Source organism: Protomyctophum parallelum (assembly GCF_964188405.1).
Source record: "Protomyctophum parallelum genome assembly, chromosome: 14".
Lineage (NCBI taxonomy): Eukaryota > Metazoa > Chordata > Actinopteri > Myctophiformes > Myctophidae > Protomyctophum > Protomyctophum parallelum.
Genome location: NC_139709.1, coordinates 20,112,725 through 20,140,242, shown reverse-complemented (window position 1 = coordinate 20,140,242; position 27,518 = coordinate 20,112,725). Strand labels below are relative to the sequence as shown.

The following is a 27,518-nucleotide window of genomic DNA, read 5'->3' as shown; positions in this document are numbered from 1 at the left end:
TGCAGTGGGTGCTGCAATGCTCCTCCATTCTGCCGTGGAATCAGCAAGCTGAAGGCTGCAGATTAGACTGTCAGGGGGCTTTAAGCAGGACTCAAAAAGCTGTACAAAGTAGACAGAATTTGGGGGGTGAACCAAGGTTTATTACTCCAGTCAGTCACAATCCAGGAACACTCAGGCAGTCGTACAGACAGAAAGAAAGTTGATAATCACCGGACCAGGCAGAATACAACAGTGGGCAGGACTTACACAGACAACAAGTCTGAGGTGAATCATTCCCTGAAGAAGACCTAGGTAGGTCGAACCGTTTCTTTTAAAATAACATTTGCATCGTGGCTACGAGTGTGAGACCTTTTTCTTTAGCAGCACCTCACCAACACTGGTGTGTGCCCTTCTCCTGTTTGTTGTTAACAAGTCAGAGGTGAACGCAATGCATGCAATGAACACAGGTGTAACACATGACGAGGGGATGGATGGAGTTGGAAGGAAAAAGTCAGGAGGGACAGGGACTGAAGGACATATGATATAATCAAAAGCAATTTTGGTGGACTTGAAACATAATGGAAAACAGAGCACCAGCGAAGGAACACAGGGATGGCTAAATAAAATAACAAGAACATGGCAAGATAAAAGGAGGAGGAAATAGCATTGCTGGAGCAGATAAACTGTGGACCAGTGATTCCCAAACGTTTCAGGTCGAGACCCAAAAGAGAGATTAGACACAGGGGCCAAAACTGGTGAAAATAGCACATCTACAAGCGCGTTGTGAGCTTGTTGATGGGCTATTTTCACTATTCTTAAGCTTTATATCAAATATGAAACTGTTCAACCTTCATCTCTCACTTCAACGTCAATGTTGTGCCGACATGGAAAGAACATTGCAAGAAGATACGAGGCTGGATATCTCCAAAGTTTCTTCAAAGGTATGATTTACATTTGAAACATCTTTGTATTTTGGTGCTGTTGCTCCTGTCATCATTTCCCCTGCGCACCGCATTACATTATTAATCTGGCCGACTAGTATCAGATTTGTGAGATGTAATCATCTGAGAACGTATCATATCTGAGAAGGTACTGTATCAGTCAGAGTACTGATACACGCACGCACGCATGCACGCGCGCGCTCACACACACACACACACACACACACACACACACACACACACACACACACACACACACACACTGTGGCAAACCAGGGGAAACAGCCAGGCCTATTCCCCACAGAATGAGGCTGGGGGAGGTGATCACCCTGTACAGGTATTGCAGCCAATGGGAGCCTGGACATGGACGCACCTGCAGCCAGTAAGGCAATCACCAGAAGCTGTTAAAGAGCCGACGCCCAAGCTGTCTGGTGAGTCAGTTTGAACTAATGGAGGAGTGAGAAAGGAGGAATCTCTCTGTTCATGAGGAGGCTGGTATGAGGGAGATCTCTCAAGCCGACTGAACTCCACAAGGGAGAGCCTACAGCACTCTCCCCCAACTAAAATAGTCACTGGCTCTCTCTCTGCTCTACCCACAGGACTGCAAGTGACTAGAAGCCTAAGCCCCCGTTTTCCCCTTTCCCGAACACAAATAAAAGACAATTTAAGTTTATGTTGAATCTGACTCTGAGCCTCTTATTTTATTGTGAATCTGTACCTATTCTCCCCTGGGTTGCCACAACACACACACACACACACACACACACGTTATTCTGGTTGCCATTGTAGGCTAGTACTACATTTTCCAGCCTCACTGTGGAGACATATACCATTCACCATTGTAGATATAAAATTAAAAAATCACTGTAGGGTTTGGGTGTCAGATGACAAAATAATATAACCTTCAGCAACATTCCGAAACACATGTACAGTATGCTCTGCTCTCTACCTGTCCTCAAACGAGCATGACAGTGTAATCAAAATAATAATGGTCAGATCGCATACAGACAGATTACTTATTTACTGTGGAGAGAACACGTTTGACTGATCACTCGTCACTCTCGTGGTGTTTTTCCCCCTCTCCCTGGTTCCATAAGGATATGTCTACATGTCTTCTCGTCAAGTAAGATGTTGAGAACTGTTTTGACGTGAGGGGAGGGGAGGTGGCTATCAGATTGGAACACTCGAACAATTTCTAACGGCGAATAATAATAATACCACCGTCGATCCAGATCCATAGAGTAGAAGAGTTGTGGCATGTCAAAGATAGTAGAGAGATGGAAGATGGTGTACTGCAGTGACAGCGTACTCACCAGTGTCACTGACAAGCAAATTTACGAACTACAGACTGGCAGCCAAGTAGCCTGCATCCTACTAGCCTTCATGTAGGCAGGAAGATGGCGCCCAAACAAGCCAAAATACCGACCAAACGTGTCACTATGGAGTTCTGTGTCAAGCATGCCCAAATATGGAGTGTTGTGACAGGGAGGGGGGGGTCCCCAGTTCGCATATGATTATGTTGGGGGGTTGTGACCTGAAAAGTTTGGGAAACCTTGCACTAGGAGAAAGACATCAGTAAACGGAAATTGTGGTCAAAAGCTTAGATTTGATGTTTGTGAAGGTCGTTCATTAGTGTGATATGTAATTAAAAACAGAGGAGCAACTCATGGGGGGACTGAAATGTCAATGCCGTACGTGATCAGACTGTGAGCAAGAACTACATAGGCAAGGCGAGTTTATCTGTAGGCTATAGTACATTTCAACAAAGCAAGGCAATGATAGAAAAATCAGAAAATCACCTATCAGGAGACCAAACCAGGAGGTAAATCCAAATTTCCTTAGAAAGGTGGTATATGTTGATGAATTGAATGCATAGGACCACAATGGAAACAAGTACGCAGGACCGTTTTGTGTTATTCTTTTAGCCTCAATGTCACGACTGCCAAAAACCTCCCCTACCTCCCCCCCCCCCCCCCTTTCTAATCTGTCCTCTAATTATAGGAGTGTTGACAGACAGGGGTGCAAGAGAGGTGGCGGAGGCAACCAATTATGACAGCTACTGTATATAGCCGGGTTCAACGCTTCACGCTCTGCCAGGTCTTCTCTCTCTGTTGTCACCTACCACCCGGGCTAACCACCCGACCTAGCAGCAAGTTAACATTCTCAGTGTGCTATTCTGAATGCTTACCTATTTCTCCTGTGTTTGCACTGACCACCTGAACCTACTCTGGAACTGGGAGCCTGCCTCATCTGCCTCTGCCGCCTCTGCCATCCCTGCTCACCATTGCTCACTCAGCTCAACTCCTGAAGTATCTAAATAAATCTAGATTCTAAAAACTGCAACTCCAGCTAGTCTGTCTCCGTGTCTGTACCTGAGTTCAAACAAACACTCAATGTCTGACTTCACTACATGCTGTTTACATTGCTGACAAATAAAGTATTCAATCAATCAATGTTTTTTTTCCCCTTCTTTTTACATATTTATGTTTGATATTGTTCTGGTAATGTTTCTATATTCTGATAGTAGTCATTGCTATAGAAGACTATATTATATAGTATGTTCAGTAACAGGGGTCTCAGAAAATGTGATTTTCAGGTTGGGATACCAATTCTATCCAATCAGGAGAGAGAACAACGGATACACGATAAACAAGTTAAATTGGAAGTGATGAAAGTAAGAAGGGACAACATTGGAATTGGAACAGTTAAAAAAGTTGAAGCTAAACACACACCCACACACACACACACACACACACACACACACACACACACACACACACACACACACACACACACACACACACACACACACACATTAACTATGATGATTTCTGGTGTGACAGTACAGTACAGTACAGTACAGTACAGTACAGTACAGTACAGTACAGTACAGTACAGTACAGTACAGTACAGTACAGTGACCCCCTGGGGACCCCACACGGTAACTCTGTCATTTCTCAACTGTTTCGGACCCGGGGCGGCTCCCCGGAACCGGCCCGGCCCCCTGGACGCGTTCCTGGGGGTCTGGATGTTCCGGGGACACCCACACAGAGTTGCACCACTTACTTCACATAGGTGCGATTTTTCTTTATTTGAACTACCAATATAGAAAAACCCCATGGTGGGAGCAGCATGCTGGTGTGTGGATTTTATTGTTGTTTCATGTTGTAATTTTGATCCAGCACCCAGCAGGACAGGATGTGCGTGCCTTTTGTCACTTTGTGACACCTTTTTCACAGAGAAAAGTGATGAGTCATCCTTCACCATATTCTCAACAAGTGGGCAAGTGTATCATTAGAACGATACAGGCCTGAATGCTTTACCCATACAGTGAGGGGGTTTGGTGGCTCGGTTATGCTTTGGTGGGCCTTTTCCTGGCACAGTTTGGGTTCACTTACCCCGGTCATTGCAAATCAATGTAAGTTGTTCTGAGTGAGTACCTTTATCCTTGGATGAAATGGGTCTATCCTGAGGGGCGTGGTCTCTTCTAGGATGGTCACTACATGCTTCGAGTATGACAATCATTATGCTATTGTATGTAATTCAGTCACCAGATCTCAACATAAAAGAACATAGATTTTGGACTGACATGTTAGACAGTGCTCTCCACAACAACCAACAACAAAACATCGAATGCGGAAATGTCTTTTGTTAGAACGGTGTTTCATCCCTTCATTACAGTTCCAGAGGCTTGTACAGTCTATCTATGCCATGGTGCATTAGCAGAGACTAACAAATGTGCTACTGCAAGACCCTCCTCCATTTTAAAAGTGTAGTTTTAGTTAATGTATAGCAGTAATGGTTGGTGATATCTCTGCATGACAGTTTTTCTATACCATTATTATTATTTTTTGCTTCAGTTTGAGATATGATAAATTCATTGGTTTGAGCACAACAGAACAGACAAGCACAACACAGCATCCTGCTTCCTACCCTCCCAGTTTGTATTTGTCTGATATAAGAGATTTTGTGTGTGCAGTGCGCAGTGTGCGTGTGTGTGTGTGTGTGCATGCGCGCGTGTTTGCGTGTGCGTGTGTGTGTTTATGTCTGTGTGTGTGCATTTGAAATGCATCCTCAGCCCCATATGTCTAATCCAACCTTTTTGTGTTGCACCTGTGCTTTTCCAACATTATTATATTATACTACATTATACAGTATACAGTAACACGGCTAAATAATCCTAGAGACAAATCCTTTCCTGATTCATGCCCTCCCTCCGCATAATATCTCTTGATAACCGACTTCAGGAACTTTGAAACGATGTGCCCCCTTTCTATTCTCCCTTCTCGCTGTGTGACAGACGATAGGGTTTGTCACCCACTGATGCGTAAGCAGATATATGATCATCAGGGCCCCCTGCTTTTCACTGAGCTGCGAGGTTGCCACTGCAGAGGAAACAGACTTAGAGTGTTGGGGGTGATTAATTTTTGATGGACCTGAACATCACTACTCTACTATGAGTATGGCAGAAATAACTGACCTGGCATGACTGACTGAATGAAGTATGAGTGAGTACAACGCAACCATGCTTACTATAATCACTTAATCCTCTTAATTCTTACTATATATCGCCTAGTACGCCTACTACAGTATATTATATTAGTATAGTGTAGTATATTAGTATATTATTAGTATATTAGTAGATAGTATAGAAACTATACTATCTACTAATGTAATACTATACCAGTAAGACGCCTGAGAGCGAGAAGCGACCTCGCCCTAAAGGTGCATGCATCCGCCTGACTGCTGGGCGAGCGCTGGCGCTTTGGAATGCGGATCAACATATGGAATGAATTCTGTACTGGCCATATATGGAGTGTGTCTTGAGTGTACAGGGTTTGATGAGGTCAGATCAACATATGGAATGTCAGAACAGGTCAGCTCCATATATGGAGATCTAATGGTGGCACCGGGGGCAGTGTCTTGAGTGTCTAGAGTCAGTCCATTGCTCTCCCAGGTTGGCAGAGGGAATGTATCGCCCAGGATTACATTAGATAATTGATACTTTGGGTGAAAAAATGGGTTGAAAAATCGTGGGATTATTATTATTTTTTGAATTGCCATGCTTGGTCAATATCAGTGATTTAATCATGAATCGCTTAACTGATCCCTCCACATCTGGCACAGAGCATCGCCAGTGTTGACAGATGGGGGGATAATTTGATGCTTCTCTTTCTGGACTCATCTCAAATGTCAAGTCTAGAAAGTGGAACGAAAGGTGAGAAAAAAGGGAAAGACAGACGGAGGCAGAGACTGACTTGCTTGGTTAACCACTCCCCCTTGAGACTGACAGACAGAGACACACAGACATGGATAGATGGCAGAACAGAGGTGCGCGTAGAGAGGCGTGTGCTTCAACTGTCGCAGCAGTTTACGGTCGCTCACAGCTGAGCTATCCCTTTGAAGTCCTTTATCTCCTTCACGTTTCACATGGTGGCCAGGGAGAAAACACACTCACGCACACGAATGCATGCATTGTAGTAGAGGCACATCCATACCCACAGATGATACGTGCGCATTCAAGCATGCAGAAAACGTAGCCTACAAAAAGGCACGTTATGCTAAACCAAAGAGCTGCAAGTGTTCTCAAGTCTTCCCCTAATTATATAAGCAGCGACTCCTTATATAAACGCTGCTTCCCCTACCACCACTGACTATACATAATGCATGAAGCCTTGTGTTTTGCTTCAATTGGTGACTTAAATGCATTCTACCTTCCTCTGACGCTACACTGTATCTGGGCAAAGCCAGACGAAGCTTTGGCCAAGTGCGTCTCAGTCAGAAGGCCATGCACGGCAGGCGTGCGTGACACATCACAAACTGCACCACATTTACATATGACCGCTGGCCCTGTGGTGGGAATAAGCACCTGGAACTTATTAAAAATAAGGCTGGAACTATTGATTATTTTCTTAGCGATTAGTCAATTACTTTTTTAATTAAATGTAGATTATTGGAACACATTATTTATACAAATCAATGTGAAAACGAACTGATTTATTTTTCCAACTATTAAAAAATGTTCTACTAAACTAGGGATGTCCCGATCCCGATACCACAATTTCTGTGTTAGCCGACACCGAATACCGATACCAGAGAATAATATTTATAATAATATAAAAAAATTATTTGAAATTAGTAACTAAACCCCATTTTATACTTTGTCATACAATGGTGTCATGCATATTCATTTGAGGGCAAATTGTGTTTGCGTAGCAGCAAATTTCCTGGTGTTTCATCAAAACCCTGCCTTAGCCACAGCCCCCAGAATACTAGAGTATTAACGACTGGAGAACAATTTAAAGATTACACCATTACACTTTAGAGATTACACCTCTCAGACAGAGCTGCCTCATTACAAAGCTGGCATATTTGAACCATTAATCAGAACAATAATGAGGGCAGGGAGCGGTTTTGAAAACACCCAGGACTGACTCTGGTGTACATGATGTTCTGTCACATTACAGGAAACCATCTTTTTATTACTGTATCTTTTCTCTTTGTAAGAGAAAGAGATGAGTACCTGAGGGTGCGCTTATACTTTAGGAAAGCAATGAGCCACTTGCAATCTCTCCACAGCCCATTTCCCCCAGAAATATATATTATTAGTGGAGATTTTACTGTGAACTGTGAACATAATGGGGCCACGGCGATGTTTGAGACTTGTGAGATAATGATCTCAACATCCAAGATCGTAGCAGAAATTATTTATAGGCCTAGTGCTGTGGGTAAAACTTCAACTTTTCTTTCCTATAATTTCTATCCCACGATTTTGCAAAAAAAACATTCACCCAGTGTCAATTATCTAATGTAATTATGGGTGCTACACTTCCTCTGCCAACCTGGGGGGGGCAGCGGACTGACCATGCTTCCTTATATGCATGAGGAGTCCAAGCTGCTTCTTTTCACAAACATTTTGCGCATTTTTGAAAGATTTTAACAACACAAATTTCTATGGAGGTTGCTGGCTCACAATATTTTCAGATAGGTCCGCAGCCAAATATATTAATTTGGGCGTGCTTGACATGAAAATGTTTTGAGAACAAAATGGTGTATTAAACCCGGCTCTGGGCTAACACAGTACATCAGAGTATTGATTACATCTCTGATGACTGTTTTCCTCTGCTACCAAAGGGGACCTCAGCAAGGCCCACTGAGATTTATCTGTGATTGAGAGATGTGACAACCTGGAGCGTGGTTACCATGGATTCCAAACCCTGCGGAGCCAAAGATAATGGTAGCGATGACTCATCCGTCAATATGAAAAAGAGAAAGAGATCAAACTAGAAAAGTGTGCTCATCCGAGCACAGGTCTCCGCCAGGCTGGGTTGCCTAGCTGGGGCCCGCAAACTTTGGGAGGCAGTCATTAGCCAAATGGAATCTGGAAAATGTGAGTACCGATTTGTGTGAGTTTTGGACAAAATCGTGTAGTACTGGCAAGACAGTATGGCACAAATTTCGGAACAAGGTTTTTGAAGAAAACACAGTATGGCACAAAAAGTATCTAATACTGTTCAAGTTATAAGCCAAAAGATGAAGTGGACTGTTGTAGTGGCACCATGAGGAGATTTGAAAAAATCGGGATGGAGGTTCTTCTTTAGCTTAGTAGGAAAGTGCGAGCAACATTTCGTATCAATCAATCGTCAAGGAAATATGAGAGATGTAACAGATACGCCTTGATCACATGACTACAATGTATACCGATTTGTGTGAGGTTTGGACAGAATCTGTAGGAGTAATAACAACATTTTTTTAGCAAAGATCGGCCTCCTAGTGCTGCTATAACAGAACAATAAGAAAAGGTTTGGGCATAGGTTCTGCTCTGGCTTCCAGGGAGTGTGCGTGCACAGTTGTACATAGACGGACGGACAGGGTCAAAAACATAGTCTCGGCCTGGCGTAGACAATAAACTCTCCTTGATAGGTCTTATCCTGCTTCATTAATAATACATTGTACTACGGTGTTGCGATAGAAGATCTACAAACTCACAACACGCTGCGATGCAACACGTTATGAACTTGTACAGTAGATGGGTTATTTTCCCCACATGGCATCATCGTTATGATGAAGGATACATCACATTTCACGCTGAGAAAGACCAGAGGTCGGGACACAGTCGGACGGCTCTGTCATAAGCACTGATACTGTCGTCTAGTATCAGACAGCTGCAGTGCTCACGCATTCAGAAATCCTGTGACCTTTTGAGCAGGAATTACAAAAGAAGAATGTAATGTCCTCATGCACAATGTTCAATAAACTTAGACCTATAGTGACTATATCCTACAGTAGTTACTTTGAAGCCCTACTGGCTATTCTACAGTACTTACATTGTATTGTATTGATTGATTAACATTGCGGTTATGTGGTCAATACACTAGCCAGTCACCTACAGGTGCGCCATTAGACTCATATTGAATTATGTGTGTTCAGGAAAAGCGACCATAGTAAATAGTACGATGTAATAGATATAACACAGGTGTGTAATGATGAGAGGAGGATGAGTTCTTAGCGCTGTATTTATAGAACTAGTCCTTACCCGTTCTGATATATTTCAACTTGTATAATATATTTGTGTGTGTGTGTGTGTGTGTGTGTGTGTGTGTGTGTGTGTGTGTGTGTGTGTGTGTGTGTGTGTGTGGTTTTTTTTATGAATAAAAACAGCAGTATAACATTAAAGTATTCTTCCAAATGCATGGTAGGGAAACGTTTTCATGGCAAGAGCAAGGACCGCAACATTTACACTTATTAGCCCACAGAGCCCCATTTGAAAAGTATCAAGGACCCCCAGTTTGACATGCACCTATATATGGACAGTCGCACAGATCCAATTTGCAGGTGGATTTGCGTCCAAAACGGTCTCAATTGTGAGCTTTGGCTTGAGAGAACTCATGGCTTTTGCAACCTGTGATGTTGTGAGCTTGTAGATTAGCTGTTTTCACCAGAGCGTGCGCTGTAGCCACTTCACGCTGTGTGTGTGTGTGGCTTATGTTCAAGACAGTTGTATCTCGTGTTGTGTTTATAGCGAACTGAAAACGGCCACGCGATGACGCACGCGCACACATACGCACGTGCGCACTCACAGCTTAAGTAGTTTACACACACACATGCTCACAGCGAAAGTAGTCTGCACACACACACACACACAACCTCCGTGTTGGCTGGGGGCGGTGTGAAAAAGGGTAGGTGCGTGGAAGAATGCGCTAGGGTCCTTGAGGCTGTTCTTCGTGGCATGTTGTTTGTTGTATGTAGTAATTGTGTCGATGCCTAAGGGGGTTGGAAATATCCCGATCGCTCGCCCGCTGTCTATTGCGAGCAAAATTGACAGCGGGTGAAACAACTCAAGTTACGCGGAAAACTGTGTCCCAGTATTAATCAGTGACCGTCCCAAAATGCAATTCACTTGTGACACTGGTGACACGTGATTTCTGGGGAGAGGAGTTTTGCCGCCCTGTGGCTGATCAAATCGAAAAAAGGGCTTCGTTACACCCTCCATATTCATATGGTCAATGCCTGTGTGAAAAGTGGGAGCGATTGGTGCAGGCAATAAGGAGTTACGGCACTGTTTCTGACACACAGACAGACACACACACACACACTCAGACATTCGCTTAATTATAGAGTGATGTATTTCAAGGCAAGGCACCTTGGTGATCAGGTTGCTGAGGAGTAAAGTACCTGAACAGTGCCCACCATGACGGAGTCTACGGATTCTAATCCATCCGGCTCGCCAAGCCTCTACAAACACAATTGTCCATGTTTGGTCGCCCATTGTATTGTATTAAAAGAAAAAAGTCCTCAAGTATATTTAAATAGTCACAATGATTTGTATAAGTGAATCTATTTCTGATACAGCCTCAATAACTGTAGGCTATCATCTTCTTTGGTATAGAGGTAAAGTGTGCCAATTGTATAATGTAAATCTTTATAACTATGATTTATAACTGTGATATTGCCAGCTCTCTTCACACAACCTTGCCCTGATGATTGGCAGAAATGAGCAGGGAGTATTACATCAGTAATATCCCACACAGTAAAACACCTCAGTGGTCATTTAGCCCATTAAGACCCGAGGCTGATTCTAAAATACAGTTTTTTGAAAAATTGTGTTAGCTATGTCAGGCCCCCAAAATGTTATGTATTTTCCCCTTGGCCTCCCGTCTGAAAATAGTTTTGTTCCCAGAAGCAAATATTGAGTTAAAATAGCAGATCTAATACCGGGGTTGTGGCTCTTTCAGAGCGGGAACTCTGGGGGGAGGGGAGGGAAAAAAGGGGGGAATTTTTTTTTTCGAAAAATGTTGTATAATATTTTCGTGTGAACATTAATAAAACAAAACTTTGATAAAAAAAAAAGCAGATCTACAAGCTCATAGCATGGCACAAAGTAAAGTGCTATGAGCTTGTAGATCTGCTATATATTTTATATACAAAATTGACCAATTCAGATCCATTAGAGTAAATTTTACACACACTTAAATGAACACTGAGGAATTTAATGTATACAGTACATTCCTGCATGCCGACTCCAACTAAATCCTTCATGAACAATGAAGGTCAAGGATGAGTTTCATCTCTCTGGCCCGAATTATCATATGGCCCTAATGAGTATCCTGTATTAGTTTTTTGGCTCTATCTCAAAATGAGGGACTGCAAATGGCCTTGGGACCGGAACCGTTTCTCTGCCCGTGTCCTGAATGACAAAAACTCTCACACACACAACCAATACACTTAGGTCCACTTGCACACAAGCATGCGCACAAACCGGCATAGTATTTCTCCATGGGGAACAACAAAGGTCTGTCTGTGTATCTAGTAAAAATGTAACTGGAGTATTTTTTATAAAAAGAGACCAGTGCTCAAAGCACTCCAACTCCAACTCTGATGATACAAGCACAATTTAAGCGCCGTCGGACAGGTGCGAGACAAGAGAGGACGTGTGAAAAATGAGAGAGGCTGCGGTGTTCAAGTTGAAGAGTTCAAATGGAGACCCTCATAGTTTTCCTATGGCAGAAAGAATGCACGAGAGGGTAAGCACTACGGATAAAGAGCATGGTCAATTATTCACTGTGTGCTGCCGCAATCCATTACACTGCATTCATTATGGATCATATAGGGCCGTCACCAGGCTGTAGGACTGTAGAACACGTATGCAGAGACAACAGAGCTTACATGCCGGTCAGAAGGAGCATATATGACTAACACTCCACTGGCTCCCGGTTAAACAAAGATCTACTTCAACTACTCCTCACCACAAGACACTGCCCCCCCCCCCCTCCAACCTCTCCGCCCTCCTCGAGCCACACTCCCCATCCTCTTCCCTCAGGGCCGGCCTCAAAAGGTCCGCAAAAAGGTCCGCAAAAACCTGGGGCAACAGGGCCTTCTCTGAGGCCGCCCCCACCCCCCTCTGGAATGCTCTCCCCAAACACAGAAGAGATGCCCGCTCCACTAATGAGCTATGCCCCCTACACTAATGAGCTATCTCTTCATGCAATCTCTCAACCACACACACACACACACACACAGACACGCACACACGCACGCACGCACGCACGCACGCACGCACGCACGCACGCACGCACGCACGCACGCACGCACGCAATGTATGTGCACTTTCACTGCTCAGTGCTCAGGGTTTGGATCCTTTAGGATTTTAATTAGTTCCGGTACTGTATCTCAATGTTAGATCCTGCCTGTGGTTCCTCCGTTTACGGATCCAAATCCTAGAAGCTTCTGGATCCATTTTTAAACAATCAAGGTTAAATAAACACATCATCACACACTTCATTGTAACTAAAGAGTATGGCAGTGGCACTATAGAGCACCGCAGTTCCGCCCCTTTTCATGACGACGCCAGGCCCAGGAAATAGTTTCCAATGCATTTTTCCCGTAGACATTTCAAAACGTATTTATTTAAAGACCTTGTAAGTGTCGTACAAAGCCAACTCTTGTCATGACAAATCATGACAACAAACACAATATTTTGGACCAAACAAATAATTACAAAAAAAGTGTTGTAACCTGCCGTTTTCTTCTTCTTTCTAATTATTTGTTCAGCCCGAAAAATTGTGTTTGTTGTCATGATTTGTCACGACAAGAGTTGGCTTTGTCCGCGGCGTAAACGTCTTTAAATAAATACTTTCTGAAAAGTCTATGAGGAAAATGAACGGGGATTTCTTTTCCGGGTCTCTCGAGGGGGGGGACTGCGACGCTCGAGACCGAGATGACCAACCGAAGTGGTTCACATCATTCTCACAAGGTGACGTAGTACTACTAGAGGGTAGTACTACAAGAGTATCGATGAGAAGGGCTCTGTAGTCGCCGGAGTATCTGGGTTATAATAATAGTGTACCTTTAAATCTCAAGCATATTCCAACGGGATGATGATGACATATCAACAAATGGATGGATAAATGACGGACAGACCGATACATTTACCGACTGACAAATGGCTGAATGAGAAAAGTGGATTGAGCATCAAGTCAGTGAAGACGACAACGACCACTGATGATAACGACGATATAACAATCATGAAGACTATAACAGGACATAGAGTGGTACAGTACAGTACAGACAGACGACAGACTCACTTCCATGCTGGTCAGGTTACAGCGATGGGTGCCAGCAAACCAGCCACTGGTGGAGCACTGGTCAATGTCCACGTCCTGGAGGTTGACGTCCACACGAACCACACCTCTGACAGAGGACAGAGGAAGGGGGAACGGAGTGCGAAGAAAAGGCAGAAAGGAGGGCATGGGAGAGAGAAAGCACGGCGAGAGACAGGAAGAAAAGAGCAGGAGAAGAGAAGAATATAGCGAAGGAGAAGTCAGTCATTGAGGAAGATAGCAGGGAAGAGCAAATGAGAGGTAGAGAGAAAAACAGATAGATGTCAGGGGGGATAAAAGGAGCGAGGGAGGTCAAAGAGGGGAAATGAGGTATAGGAGGAGTGAAGAGTATAGATGAATTGGAAAATAGGCAGAAAAGAATAAGGGGTGGAGGGAAGGAAGAGAGACAAGACAAGTTTAGGAGAGATGTTATACATATATTAGGCATGTAACGATATATCGTATATCGATATATATCAATATTAGATCTAGGGCTGCAACGATTCATCGTAATCGAATCGATTATTCAATTAGTTGTCAACTAATTTAGTAATCGATTAATCGAATCGGCAACTAATCGCAATTTATCATAGGTGATTTCCATGCACTTAACCATAGTTTTTCCAGTGTTAAGTGTAAGTAAAGTAAAAGAGAAGTGAGCCATCTCTCTTCCCTTACAATCTGATGATAGTTGCACAGTAGCGACTGCAAAGCAAAATAGAAAATCTATGGAGGTGACAGGGACTTCCTGTACTGTACTCTTTGCCGAGCTACCATCCAAAATTGCTATCACCCCAACTCTGACTGTGGTAAATTCCACTCTGTTGAGAATTAAGATGCAAGATATTCATCAACTAAATGAATGTACCTTATACCTCCGTCAAAATCCCAAAGTGTCTGTTGCCATTTAAAAAAGAACTGCGCCTTGGGACTGATTGCCACCCAGCCGTCTCACACACATACTCTCTCGACTGCACTCAAAGGCACACGCGCACACACACACACACACACACACACACACACACACACACACACACACACACACACACACACACACACACTCTCTATCTCTCTCTTGCCTCCCTGCACTCAAAGTTTGCAGCCGTGCACACACACACGCACGCACACACACACACACACACACACACACACACACACACACACACACACACACACACACACACAAAACATGGTTAGTCTCTTTTGATTAGCATCTCTTCTTCACTTAGTTTTCTGTCCCATCCCAAATGACAGGCACAGTGATCTTGTCTTTCTGTCTCCACCAATCTTATCTCACTCACCTTTTCCACACATCTCTGTCTGTCTGTCTGTCTGTCTGTCTGTCTGTCTGTCTGTCTGTCTGTCTGTCTGTCTGTCTGTCTGTCTGTCTGTCTGTCTGTCTGTCTGTCTGTCTGTCTCTCTCTCTCTCTCTCTCTCTCTCTATCCCTCTCCTCTTCGAGTGGCCAGAGGGTGTTCTCTGGAGGAGCCAACACCCATTATCTCCATCTGTGAGCTGGGAAGAGGAACAAACGACTTTCTGGAAGCACGGCAGTAGACCATGCAGCCAGAGAAAATATAGATAAGTGCACAAATGTCTGTTGGCATGTGTGATTGTGCGTACATGTGTAAAATGCATGTGTGTGTATGTGTATGTGTGTGCGTGGAACGCATGTTTCATGATATTGATAAATGCTTTTATGTGATGTATTCCCATGCTTTTGTTCTTGCTTAAATGTAAGTCGCTCTGGATTAAGAGCGTCTGCTAAATGCCTAAATTGTAAATTGTAAATTGTAATGAAAACAGTAGAAAGCACAAAGTACTGCAGTGAGGGGACTCACAAGACCACCTGCCATACAGAGCTTTGAATTATAGCTTGCCAGAAAAGCACACACACACACACACACACACACACACACACACATACACACACACACACACACACTTTTATTTGAGCCCTAACTAATTAGTTAGGGCTCATGTTGTGTCGCACAACAGAATAAATGCCCAGGGAAGTAAAAGTCCTACGAAGAGTGAACAAATCTCTTTGCACCGACATTGTTCTTGCTGTATGTGTTTGCTGTAGGCAAAGTATTTATTATATAGTTCACTATTGCTATTTGGTCAAGCGAACAGTCACTACCACACTAGGACTAATCTGTCACTCAGATGAATGAATGAATTAATGCATTTTATTTGTATAGCACCTTTCCAAACGTATAGTTACAAAGTGCTTTACAGACAGGTTATAAAAACAGTAATCATAAAAACAACAAAACATCAGGACATCAGATATAATAAAGCATGAAGAAAATAACAGGTCAATAAAACAATAAAAAGCAATATTAGGAAAAACACTTGGCATACAGATGTGTTTTTAAAAGCGTTTTAAAAGAAGGCACTGATTCTGCTAATCTAAGAGCCAAAGGCAGGGAGTTCCAGAGCAAAGGTGCCCGAGCCGCAAAGGCCCGGCCACCCCGAGTGACCAGACGCGTTGCAGGAGGAACTAGGAGGGCCCTCCCCGATGACCTAAGGGAGCGCACAGGGTTATGGGGTTTCAGCAAATCTCTTAATCAGTGATTGATCAGTGGCAGCTGGGATGAGGATCAGCGTCTCCAAATCTGAGGCCATGGTTTCCAGCAGGAAACCGGTGGATTGTGCAGTCCGGGTATGGAATGAGGCATTACCCCAGGTGAAGGAGTTCAAGTATCTCGGGGTCTTGTTCACGAGTGAGGGGAGGGCGGAGAAGGAGATCAGCCGGAGAATCGGAGCGGCAGCAGGGGCGGTATTGCAGTCGCTCTACCGCACTGTTGTGACGAAAAGAGAGTTGAGCCAGAAGGCAAAGATCTCTGTCTATCGAGCAATCTTCGTTCCTACTCTCACCTATGGTCATGAAGTGTGGGTCATGACCGAAAGAATAAGGTTGCGAATACTTCGCGACCTTTCTTCGACTGATGGCTGGCATCTCCCTTAGAGATAGGGTGAGAAGTTCAGTCACACAAGAGAGACTCGGAGTAGAACCGCTGCTCCTTCGTCTGGAAAGGAGCCAGCTTAGGTGGTTCGGGCATCTGGTTAGGATGCCTCTCGGGCATCTCCCTAGGGAGGTCCTCGACGCACGTCCCACTGGGAGGAGACCCTGTGGCAGACCGAGGCGCAGATGGAGGAAACACATCGACTCACTGGCCTTGGAACGTCTCGGAATCCCCCAGTAGAGGTCACTAAAGTTGCTCTGGAGAGGGAAGTCTGGAGCACTCTGGTGGAGCTGTTGCCCCCGTGACCCGACTACGGATAAGCAGTTGAAGATGGATGGATGGATGGATGGATGGAGATGATCAGAGATCTCTGCCTACTGATAAGTCTGGAGGAATCTAAATCCATTAAATGGGCTTAGATGTAGACAAAATAGAAAAAACAGCCATAACAATCCTAGACCCACTGATACTGTCCCTAAATGCAAGACGGTCGGTTATGTGATGCTTTTATTATTCAAATATATTATGTCACCCAATCTGGTAATCAAGGAGAGGATTACCTTCTGCACACTGTTTTTAAGCTAAAAAACAAAACATCGGCATATAACAAAAACATTTCATGGATGCACCTGGGACGTATCCCACGGTCATCAGGGTTTCAGATCTCTCGAACATCATACCCCTCACTCAGGCGACCCAGCCGGGGTGATCAAGTCCTGACTTACGTCCCAGTAGCTACCCTCAATCAGTCCCATTAGGGAAAAACCAGGGCCACAATCCGTTGGAACTACTCCAGAACACACTTAATCAGAGAGAGAGAGAGAGAGAGAGAGAGAGAGAGAGTGTATAGGCTATATTCCTCTGTGCAGACTATGATAATGCTCACCCACTTACTGGTACTAAAACAAAACAACATGGCATCCCTGTTCAATCTTTAACTATTGGTTAAAGATTGGACCTGGCCTAAATACAGGCATAAAATGTGCACACAATCTTCTCTGGGACCCAATCTGGGAACCTATTCGAGAGAAAAAAAGTGATTTTTTTGTTTTCTTAGTTTTTGAATGTTTCGCTACATGACACTACACTCTAGGACAGTGATTTTCAACCTGTGGTCCAGGGCCACACTTGGCAGTAGGACATGCACACAATCTGTGAGCCTGTTTAGTGCTACTTCATCACTGAACAGCACATAATTTTGATTTGTGCGACTTCATACGCAAACCGTACACATAACTTACAACCAATAGTTAAAGATTGGACAGGGATTCCATGTTATTTGTTGTTTTGTTATGTCAATCCATTGTAGTGAGTGAGTCGACTCGCAGAATGTAGTGGCCTAATGTTTGGTTGTGATGTTACATCCTCAGGAGTCATTCAATCTAATCATTTTGATTAGGTTTATTTGGCCTGGAATGAGAATTTAAAACGGAAAAAGAAGGAGAGGGGGGGAGGAGAGAGAGTTGGGGAAAGAGACAGGGAGAGAGACAGAGGGGACAAAAAGAGAAAGTGACAGGAAGAGAGAGAGCAGAGAGAGGGAGAGATAGGCCGGTGGGTAAAGATAGTGAGAGTGTGTGAATGCTTTGAGGGGGAAGAAGGAAGAACTGTGGCCACAACCATGGAACCCATCTTTGAACACATTCGGCTAAAGAGAATATTTTAAAATCTGTCCTGAGAGAGATAACTCTGGAAGGGACTTCAAATCATCTAGACTGGCTTATTAGCCTTCAGTTCTGAGTGACCCATATTCCTATTATTGGAACTTGGTTAATGGAGACAGGGCTGAGGAGAAGGGTCAGGAGTTCACCATACAGGGGGTAGAGTTCACCATACAGGGGGTAGAGTTGCTACTCATTGCTGAAGCCAGCACATCATTAGGCACCAGCAGAACGGAACCTGAGATCTGACCTTTGAACTCTCGCTTTTACACGAAGGCCTTGGTTTAATTTCCTCTTTCTTCACTCAAAAATAAATCAGGGGAATCGAGTGAGGGCAACCACTCACTCGATTCCCCCGCAGCTCAGTACCTGATCACCTGATTCCATTAATCAAATACATTTACAGTTAGTGTAAGCTAATAGTTGGAATTTATTTAAATTAGTAAGGATGTACTGCACATAAATGTATAACAATAGCCTACTAGAAGACGTGCTTAGTGAGCACAGGTCAAGTTGTCTATACTGTTGCAGTGCTTCTGGTGTGACATCCCCTTTTGGCCTATAGAGCTTGATAATGCATGTGACCAGTTCATCAGTTGTTCATGATTAATCTTTTGTCAAAGTATTGTGCCTTAATTGTGGCATTATGTTAATCTGTCAACTTTGTCAAGAGGTTATGTGCACTTTGTGGCTGGTTACAATCTCAATCTGGCCCATCGGATGGACAGATTGACATACAGTACATACAGTATGATGAGCTTTGTTCATGACCTTTGTCTCAACCAAATTAAAAGTCATTGTAATGGCACTGTATGCCATTTTGGAACCTAAACAGTATATTCATGCAAATGCAAGGTGGATTTTGAAAATAGTTGAATTAACAGTATTATTATTGAGGCACTGTAAGATTTGATCATTCCATGTTAAAACTTAAGGATTCAATCGTAACTTTTGTAACCTAAATTGCCCTCGCCCTAACTGCCTTCCACATACTGTATTAGTTAACTTCGGAGAGAGGTATCGTGGTATGTATCTGACAGCGAGTTTATTTTAGATTCTGCCATCCTCCCCTCTTTGGCAAGCTGAGGCAGCAAGGATTCATGTCCGGATGCTGTGCGCCGATAAGGCAGACAGCAATCCAATTCCAAAGGGGTTTCCTGGGCCCTCACAATGCGCCCCCAAAGGAGGTGAGAGAGAGCAGGGGGCTTGGGCTTGGCATGCTACCCTCCCTCACACAAGCTTCCCAGACAGATGACCTCATCATGAGACTCCTCAATTAGAATGGTGCGCTCAGTTGAGTGCAAATCTCTGCCAATGAAGCTCCCCCCCCCCCCCAAGTTAAACTACAGCAACATGCCAAGATTTTTTACTATACTAGAGCGGCACTGGCCTACTTGGAACGATGCAAGTTGGAAATGCATTCCCCACCCAGATAATATGTGTAGGAGCCTCAGCCTCTACAGCGGTGCTGTTGGGCACTGGCCGACTTGGAACGATGCAAGTTGGAAATGCATGCCCCACCCAGATATTATGTCTGTGTTCCTTTTATGCCCATATATGGAGTTCTTTGTCAGGCATGGCCAAATATGGGGTCTAAGCAGACTTTAGAATGATGTCAGAACAGGCCAGCTCCATATATGGGCAGGGGCTCTGTCCAGAGCCTAGGCAGAGGCCTTTTTGGGGTGGTTCTGGACAACCGTGGGTCCAACCGACTCGACACCGGCCACTGCACCCTCTGTGGTGGTGTGGAACGTGTGTCGAATTTGAAGTCGGTGCGGCAAACGGTTCTCAAGTTACATGGATTACACACAGACAGAGACTTAAATTGGTGCATTTGGGGCCCTGTCCAGACCCCGAGCAGAGGTCAGGGAGGAGGGCTTGTACAGTACAGTACAGTACGATACAGTACAGTACAGTACAGTACAGTACAGTACAGTACAGTACAGTACAGTACAGTACAGTACAGTACAGTACAGTACAGTACAGTACAGTATCACTCAGTTCAGACGGGTCTGATTTTATTAAAGGGAAAGCCCCTTGAGATGCAGCATCTCATTTTCAAAGGGGGATGTCGGCATACCAGATTGTAGTAAATGTGTGTGTTTCATGGCTACCGGTATGCGATTTTGAGATGGTGTGTTTGCAGGACAAATTGTAAATCCCAGTAGAAAAATGTTCTGCTGTAAACCTGCTCCAAAATGTAACAACACAGTAAATAAATGTTCTATAAATACAAATTGTGTGTGTATTTGCCTGTGTGCATGTGCGTGCATGTGCAAGATGGCATTTAATGTCATGTGTTATTTTAATGCATAAACATAAACATGCCAAATGTGTTTAAAACATACCCCTACCTTTCTACTGTACCTGTCACGGAAACCTTTTTACTGTTTCTGCCATTAACACTAAACCCTCTCAGTGGAAACTTAATTTGTAGTAAATTGTGTAAACAATATATGGAATGTACTAGAAAATAATTACTTTTTTATTGGTAGGCCTAAAAGTTTGCCTTAAAATAAACCAAGCATTTCCCTCATGCCTGTATCTAGGACAACAGCAACAATTTAAATATTAATGGAGTCCTTTCTGCCACTCCCTATAGTCACCAGTCACCACCTCAGTATTTGAATTGTAATAATGTTATGTTGGATGCAGAGGTGGACAAAGTACTCACTCAATCCCAGGACTTTAAATATGACTGACATTGAACCCCTTGTTAAGTAGTAATACTCACTCAACCACCCATATGGTTGTGTCAATGTGTCTTTTCAGTTTTCAGTTATTGTGGAGAAAGTTTTCACTGAAAATAGCCAATCAACAAGCTTGTCAATCTGCTTTTCAGCGAGCTTCACCACAATACGGATCTTTGGGTATAATTGATTCAATACAAGTGAAAGTTGCTCTGTCAAATTAATTTAAAGTGTTGGAGTAGGCCAGCTCATTTGAAAATACTTGAGTATTCAAAAGTACAAATTGCGAAGTACATTTTATTTCTATTATTCATTACTGTATTATAATCAAGACATTTTCCCAATATATTTAGGCCTAAAGATTTTCCAGAAAATCACAGTTTGTGTGTGAAGTGTCTTATCATCATTGATTGATTGATTGATTGATTAACAGTTTGCAGAATTACAGTACATTTCAAGTGCAACTCAATACAAAGTACACTTTAGGGCCCACCATTTTCAATTCATCAAAACATTTGGAGACGTACGAATATAGACAAGTAGCCTACCGGTATATAGTCAAAACAGGAAATCATCATAGAGGATGTAAAAAGGGAAAAGAAACATATACAGCGAGGGGTAAAGGGGTATTCATCACTGGCAGCACAGTCAGGAACTCACCTGAACTCTGGAGCAGAGTTGGTAGTCAGTCCATAAAAGCCTGCAGACAACGTGAGCAGCCAGTAGGGGACAAAAGTCCCGTGCTCGCACTCCAGGTATGGCGCCGACCACTTGATTTGATTCTTGTCCATTAAGTAACCTTCGTCTTCCTTGCCCGTAGCGTCCGCGCCGGAATAATAAGGGGCCCTCCGGTGCAGGTGCGGTGGTCTCTTACGGTCCCTGAACTCGTTGAACCACTCGGACTCCGGGGTCCTGCTCCTCAGGTGGTGGAGGTGCGCGGAGCCGGAGAGGTCCTGCAGCACCACCTCCTCCTCGCCGGCTCTGGTCGCCTGCAGATACACGTGGGGGCCCTGCTGCTGCCTCTGCGCGTCCACGTGGAAGGTCACCACCGCCCTGTGGATTTTGGGGTCCCCTTCGAGGATGCTCCGGACCAACGCGTGGTACCAGTGGACGTCCCGCCGGACGGTGTGCTCCCGCGACCTGTTGGCCTGCAGGACGATGTTCAGGAAGTTGGCAGCGTGCGTCATGGTGTCCAGCACGCCGTGCAGGGAGTAGTGCGAGGCGACGTGCGCCCCGCCGCGGCCTCGAAGGCTGCTCAGCTCGTACCTACGGGAGCAGTTCACCTGCCTCAGCGCGGAGGAGTCGCCGCTGTGGAGGAACGCGGTCACCACCCTCGGGAGGTCCTCCTCGATCTTGTGCGCCACCACCGCCGTGCGCTCGGTGGCCGCGACGGGTCCCGCGGCATGCACGGTCGGGTGTTGGTGCAGCAGCAGCAGCTGATCCTTGTTGACGTTCTGAGTGCTGAGCATCGTGGGGTTCTTGTTGTTGGCGCGTGTCTCCGCGTCCCTGTCGTTGGGATCTGACCACTCCACGTAGCCATAATTTGATCCTAGACCCAACCCTGTATGTAAAAGCAGCATGAGGACCAGGAGAGCCATTATTGTTCCTTCTTGTATAAATCACAGGCGTCGAGAGGAGACCGCTGGCACTCGACGAAGTGTGGTGAGCATAACCAACAATGTAATTTTATCAACAACACCCACCAAAGGACGCGTTACTAATATCCATGATTTTAAAACGAATGAAGGCAACGGAGAAGAAGCAGGCTACTCAAGGGTTTTCACTTCTCACTCCATTGCATTCTCGTGAGCCGAGACTTTAATTTCCCTTCTCTTCCTTTATCTCGTGTTGCTTAGCCTATTCTTCTAACACCGACTAGGCTACAAACCCGTTACCCAATTAAAAACGGACAATAATAACGCCTCCTGGATCAAGTTGTAATGGTCTGCGAGAGCTCCGAGCCGTTCTGCCGTCCTCCGAGCATCCGTGAGGAAAGTACAGGTTGATGTCTGGTGATGGAGAGCGGAGCAAATCGCTCCTGAACGTCCGTCCCTCACAATTGAGGCGCAAATAGGCCACTTTATAAGTGTCACTGTTAACCAATGAGCGTGCGGTTCTCCCTCTCCTGCCAGCCTGGACTTTGAGGCTGCTGCCTGCCAGTCTGCTCCACCCATATAGAGTTATACGGGGGAGTGTGTTGGGAGGTTGGGTCTCGGGGAGGGGCGTGGGGGTGCAAGCATAGGGTGCAAGCCGCCCGAACCGGTGCTGAAAGTATAGTTTTAGGTTATATAGCGAGGAGGACTGAGGGAAGTATTCAAGGAGGGCTATGAGCATTTCTCTGTTTGGTGGTAGGCTATCACTGTCAATTATATTGAAATAAAAAAAATATGTATAACAAATGCCATGTAGGCTATTGCACGCTTGCTGTTAAATTTCAGGTTTAAACAACAGTTTCTACCTTGCCTGGGGTGACTGGCAGGCCGTTGCCATGGCAATACATAGTGAAGACTGCAGGCTCTCTCTCGCTCTCTATCACTCTCACACACACACACACACACATCACACAGGTGCAGGAATATTTAGGCATGTGAACAGAAAGCTGTGAAGATGACTTGGGGGAAAACTGACAGGTGATTTTCTGCGCATAATTAACTAGAAATGCAATCTGTCGAGGTGCCAACTTGAAACGTACCATAGTTACGTCACCCCGACATACATACATACCCAGCCGATCACCAATCGTACATTAGTTACGTCATCAAGAATGGTGGTACCTTATTGGCCGGTGGACAACACACGACATACCCAGCCGATCGCAGTACTTGCGTGCTCTGGCTTGCACAAGTAAACAAGACATGTTGCCAATACGGGAGCCAGATGGAAGCAGCGATGATGAGCACATAGAACAGTGAACAGAGGGATGAGTAATGTAGGCAGATGCATTCTGAGTGGGTGAAGTCCTGGACAGACAGTGGGCAAGGAGAGACAGTCACAGAGGTAGAAAGCTGTCTGTACCTATGTGTATTTATATGTGTGTGTGTGTGTGTGTGTGTGTGTGTGGGGGGGGGGGGGTCAGCTTGGTGCAAATTTGTCTTAAGCTCTGGGCTGGGGGCAGATATTTGGGCAGAGCGATTCAGTCGGTGAGACAGAAAATCAAGATGACAGCCAGTGATGGACATGCATGAATAACCTCCGAGAGCAGAGACGGCAGCACGAATACATAGGTGCCTATAAATAGCATATTATATGGTACAGTATCCATCCATCCGTCTTCAACCGCTTATCCATAGTCGGGTCGCGGGGGCAACAGCTCCACCAGAGTGTTCCAGACTTCTCTTTCCACAGCAACATTAGTGACTTCCTCCTGGGGGATCACGAGACGTTCCAAGGCCAGTGAGTCGATGTGTTTCCTCCAACTGCGCCTTGGTCTGCCCCGGGCTCTCCTCCCAGTGGGACGTGCCTCAAGGACCTCCCTAGGGAGACGCCTGAGATGCATCCTAACCAGATGTCCAAACCACCTAAGCTGCAGGCTCCTTTCCAGGCGAGGAAGCAGCGACTCTACTCCGAGTCTCTCTCATGTGACTGAACTTCTCACCTTATCTCTAAGGGAAATGCCAGCCACCCATCGAAGAAAACTCATTTTGGCCGCTTGTATTCGCAACCTTATTCTTTCGGTCATGACCCACACTTCATGACCATAGGTGAGAGAACGAAGATTGCTCGGTAGACAGAGCTTTGCCTTCTGGCTCAACTCTCTTTTCGTCACAACAGTGTGGTACAGCAACTGCACTGTGTGGTGTGGTACCAACCCCCACTGGAAACGAATCCGACTTACTCCCAAACCATTTTATATCGCCTATAATATCTAGGTATCTTGCCTCAGATACCCAAAGGAAACCCAGGAGAAACTGTGTTAGTGTTAGAGAGAGATAGGATGGATATATGATATATGGATGTATAACTATTTCTGACAGAAAATGCAGAATGTTTTGTAGTTTAAGACAGTCTTCCCTCATAGTTGCAATGTAACACAGCTCTGTTTACACTTTTATTTTATCCAATATGTATTTGTACTTACATTGTACAATGAGACAGAGAAAGAGAGGGTAGAGAGAGAGAGAGAGAGAGAGAGAGAGTCAGGAAGGTAGGAGTCGCAACACATGAGGAATAAAGGGCGAGATACTATAAAGAGAAAACAGACTGCAGTGACTGCTTCTGTTCTGTGCAACCTCGTAAAATCATCTGGCCTGATGAATAATTTGAAATGCATTTGCTGCCTCATCTGAATGCTTTACAACAGCCGAACCCTCACCCACGTTCATTCTAGATTTCCTCTGAAGAAGGAACATGGGGAGGGGGGGGTCTGCAGTCTGCACACTGCATGCACTGCATGCAATCTAAAAATCAGCTGTCAATGGCACATGCATGGCTCTGTAGCACTTCTAGTTTCAGGGACACATCTACACACACATGCATTGCGGATGGTCGGGATGGATGCATGGTTTATTGAAATTTGTCTGCCAAACGCAAACATTTCCCTGGAAAAAGACAGCGATAATTAATTAATTAATATTGTACTACATCTTGTGAGAAGGAACTTGTGAGAAGGAACCTTGGAGAATTTACCCGGCGGTATGTAAGCACAGCAGGGAGCAGGTTCCTGCCTTGATTGCTCTGATGACCCAAACTGGTATAATGCAATTCTATTTTACTCACTTACTCATTGCAGCGGCCAAAATCAATGCAATCGTGTTAAATTAAAAGAACAGAAATAATACAATATTGCTCTAACAAGCAGTGAGATATAGAGGATTTAAAATTTCAGAGTAGATGTGGTCAAGAAAGACACAATGCAGCAAAATTGGAATGTAATCCTGTATATGATATATACATAGTGAGGGGCGCTCTTATCATCATTCATCATCACATTCCGTGGTCAGCCAATCAAATCATCTCAAATTTGGTACACACAGACGCACAAAACTGGGCATAAAAAATGTATAAAGGAAAGAGAACTGGGCAGTTGAGAGAGAGAGAGTGATGAGAATGATGATGATAAAGAGACAGCCAGGGAGAGGCAGACAGTGGAAGAAACTGACTTCCTGTGAGCACTCCACTCACTGCCACTGTGCCCTCATCACTCATCCAGGCAAGTGCAGGCAAGTGTGCCGATGACCAGCTGGAGTGAAGACCTCAAAGACATGCAGCCAAGTGCTAATTTCTCTGCTTCTGACAAGTTGGTGGATCGAGGCCTCATTGACCAGGCACCTGCTTCATGGACGCCAAGAGTCCAATTTAGCACAGAAAGCTGGCGCTGCCAGGCACCTGCTTCATGGACGCCAAGAGTCCAATTCACCAAAGGAACCTGGTGCTTCCAGGGTTTGTGCCAGTTATTTCAGAGCAGAAAAGGCAGAAGGACATGATGAAAAGAAGCACACTGGGTTCGAACTGGCAACCTTGCGGTTTCCATCCAGCCACTCTACCCCTGAGCCACTGCCACCCACTGTTTCATTATAAGGCGTGCACAGATGTGCCAGACCACTTTCCAGTTCCCACCCCTACTGATCAATCACACATCTAAATGCCAACACTCTGGTCTACCAGGCCAACCACAGGTGTCTGACTGATGAAAAAGTTGAGTTTTTAAACAAGGGAAAAGTAAAGGAACAGTGTAGTCTGTAGTGAGATGACAATTAAACTCCATTCTCCTCATGTCAATGCAGTGTTCATGATGAATTGTTTGAGTAATCTAAGAGTTCAAATGCACTTCAGACTCTACTATATTTATATCGCATTCATAATGTTTTTTGATTCCATTGACGTGCGTGCATTCGTGTGTGTGTGTGTGTGTGTGTGTGTGTGTGTGTGTGTGTGTGTGTGTGTGTGTGTGTGTGTGTGTGTGCGTGCGTGCGTGCGTGCGTGCGTGCGTGCGTGCGTACGTGCGTGCGTGCGTGCGTGTGTGTGTGTGTGTGTGTGAGAGCGCGCGCATTTGAATGCACCGCTTGTCTCGGATGATGCAATTAAGTGTGAACAGACATGGTGTGAAATCACAGCTTGTCAGAGGAGGGAATCTAGGGGAATTTCAAACTGAAAACAAACAATACACAAAATTGACTTGCAAATTATAGACACACTCAGTCCCCAATCTCAACATGAGCCAAACAAACACATCATAAAACATAATATCATGATGTTTCTTTTCTACTGTGAAATCAGGTTAGTTTGAACCCATGCAGTCCCTAATTTGGGCATGAATGACATTATACAGCAAAATGTCCACAACAAAGTATCAGATTTGTATATCAGATTTACAAGCTCTTAGATCTTGTAGTTCTTGTGGATCTGCTATTTTAGCAATTTTCAACTTGGGCTTCAGTGGTTATAATAAATAATATTGCAGTATGATATGGTCCAAGACCAAGTTTCTTTCCTGTTGCAGTGTTTGTGAATATCAGTAGCTGATAGAAAATAAACATGGACCCACACACACTGTTCCCTAGCAACGCACTTCCAGCGACTTTAGTGGAATTGCTTTGCATACAAACAATGCGTTGCGTTGCATCTTATAAATGTGGCATCCCATAAACATTATAAATGGTTGGTTGATGTATTTGATTTACAGTATAATATTTTGTCAGATTATTCAGATTCGAAGTAGTCCAAAAAACTGCTTTTACTTTT

General features: G+C 44.5%; 1 protein-coding gene across 1 annotated transcript in view; it reads right to left on the bottom strand.

Annotated features, from left to right (window-relative positions):
* gpr158b (G protein-coupled receptor 158b) overlaps window positions 1-22,435 on the bottom strand; it is a gene marked incomplete at its 5' end in the record, with an annotated part of 87,475 nt that extends 65,040 nt beyond the window's left edge. Inside the window, 2 exons of the mRNA XM_083781747.1 lie at window positions 13,505-13,610; window positions 21,498-22,435. Of these exons, the coding sequence (XP_083637873.1) occupies window positions 13,505-13,610; window positions 21,498-22,435 (1,044 nt within the window). The remainder of the gene's footprint in view (window positions 1-13,504; window positions 13,611-21,497) is intronic.
* Window positions 22,436-27,518: the final 5,083 nt, after the last annotated feature.